Raw genomic sequence first — 1,327 nt, 5'->3', positions numbered from 1 at the left:
CATTCCCATTGCTTTGGGAGAGGAAGGGAGAGGCTGCAAACCGCTTGCTCCTGCCCGAGAACAACTATCCCACCGACATCGTGGGGCTCTTCACGCCAGGACGAGCCGAGCAGCCAGTGTAAAGCCCTCACGGTTTGATCCCTCCAGCTCTGTCAAAGCAGGTCAGTCGCAGCAGAGGGGAACGAACATGGATATCTTGATTTTCAATCCCATGCCCCATTCATTAGACCGGGCATTTAAAGTGGAATTGCTTTCTGCCTGTGGACAACTGTCTCCCAACTGTGAGACTCTCAGCTGAAACCTGAGCAAAATCCAAGCTGTCAAGGTATCTCCACTTGAAGATTAACCCTGTCTGAGGGACTACGGAGGCAGATAAGTCATCTTTATCTCCAGCACCAGCTATCTTACCGAATGTGGATTCGACACGGGCGAAAGGCACCGCCACCCCTCCCGAGAGCTCGCTCCCAGCCCAGCGGCAGCGATGGGGTTTTAGGCTAACGCTGGTGGCACGAGTTGCCCAGCCCAGCCTGGGCGAGCTGCCCACCTCCGGCGCACAGCCCTCATGCCCGGCCCGTGGGCAAGGGGAAACGTCAGCAAACGGCCCCGACAGCCACGTTAGGGAGGGAAAAGCACCGAGCGGGGAGCAGCCAAGGCCTGACCTTTTCTCTTGGTGCAGTGGTAGATCTGGCTGTGCTCCTGGGAGATCGGGTAGGGGTTGGCCGGCGGCAGCAGGTCCTGGGAGGTGCTCGACACCCCGTTCTCACACTGGTACTGGGAGCCCAGGTTGGAGGAGGCAGAAAGGACTCTGGTCTCGCCACTGAAGGGGCTGTGATTCGAGGACACTTTTTGTCTCACTGTGCTCCTGGGAACGACCGGGTACTCTTTACTGAAAGCAAAGGGGGGAAAAAAAAAAAAACACACAAGGCAGAAAAGCAATCAATTAATAAATAGATCAGTGAATTAATAAATGAAGGCAGCACATTAGTGTCACGGAGTTTGCTTACTAAAGAGAGACATCCCTCCCAGGAGACTGCAGCCCCATCACACTTTATCCGTGCAGCACTCTTCCATTTCACTTTCCTTTTAGTATCTTTGCCTTTAGATTCATGCCTCTCCCACCACAACTGCTATTTTACACCCATACATAAAATACATATACGCAGCAATAGTGAAATACACAAGATTTATATGTACGTGTTATGATAGCATTTATAAATTATATACTATTTATATTGCATATGTGGTTGCGCACATGCGTGTAAATAAAAACCTTATTTCTGCCAAGCTGACTTGGAGATGGATTTAATATTTAGGTCTGCTTTTTCCC

The 1,327-nt window shown here is 50.9% G+C and overlaps 1 protein-coding gene across 1 annotated transcript in view; it reads right to left on the bottom strand.

Annotated features, from left to right (window-relative positions):
* TBX5 (T-box 5) overlaps window positions 1-886 on the bottom strand; it is a gene marked incomplete at its 5' end in the record, with an annotated part of 9,315 nt that extends 8,429 nt beyond the window's left edge. The window contains one exon of the mRNA XM_010285164.1: window positions 660-886. Within this exon, the coding sequence (XP_010283466.1) occupies window positions 660-886 (227 nt within the window). The remainder of the gene's footprint in view (window positions 1-659) is intronic.
* Between the last annotated feature and the right edge of the window lie 441 nt (window positions 887-1,327).

The sequence above is a fragment of the Phaethon lepturus genome, unplaced genomic scaffold, assembly GCF_000687285.1.
Source record: "Phaethon lepturus isolate BGI_N335 unplaced genomic scaffold, ASM68728v1 scaffold39030, whole genome shotgun sequence".
Classification (NCBI taxonomy): domain Eukaryota; kingdom Metazoa; phylum Chordata; class Aves; order Phaethontiformes; family Phaethontidae; genus Phaethon; species Phaethon lepturus.
Note: the sequence above shows the minus strand (reverse complement) of the source record. Positions and strands in the feature narration are given on the sequence as shown.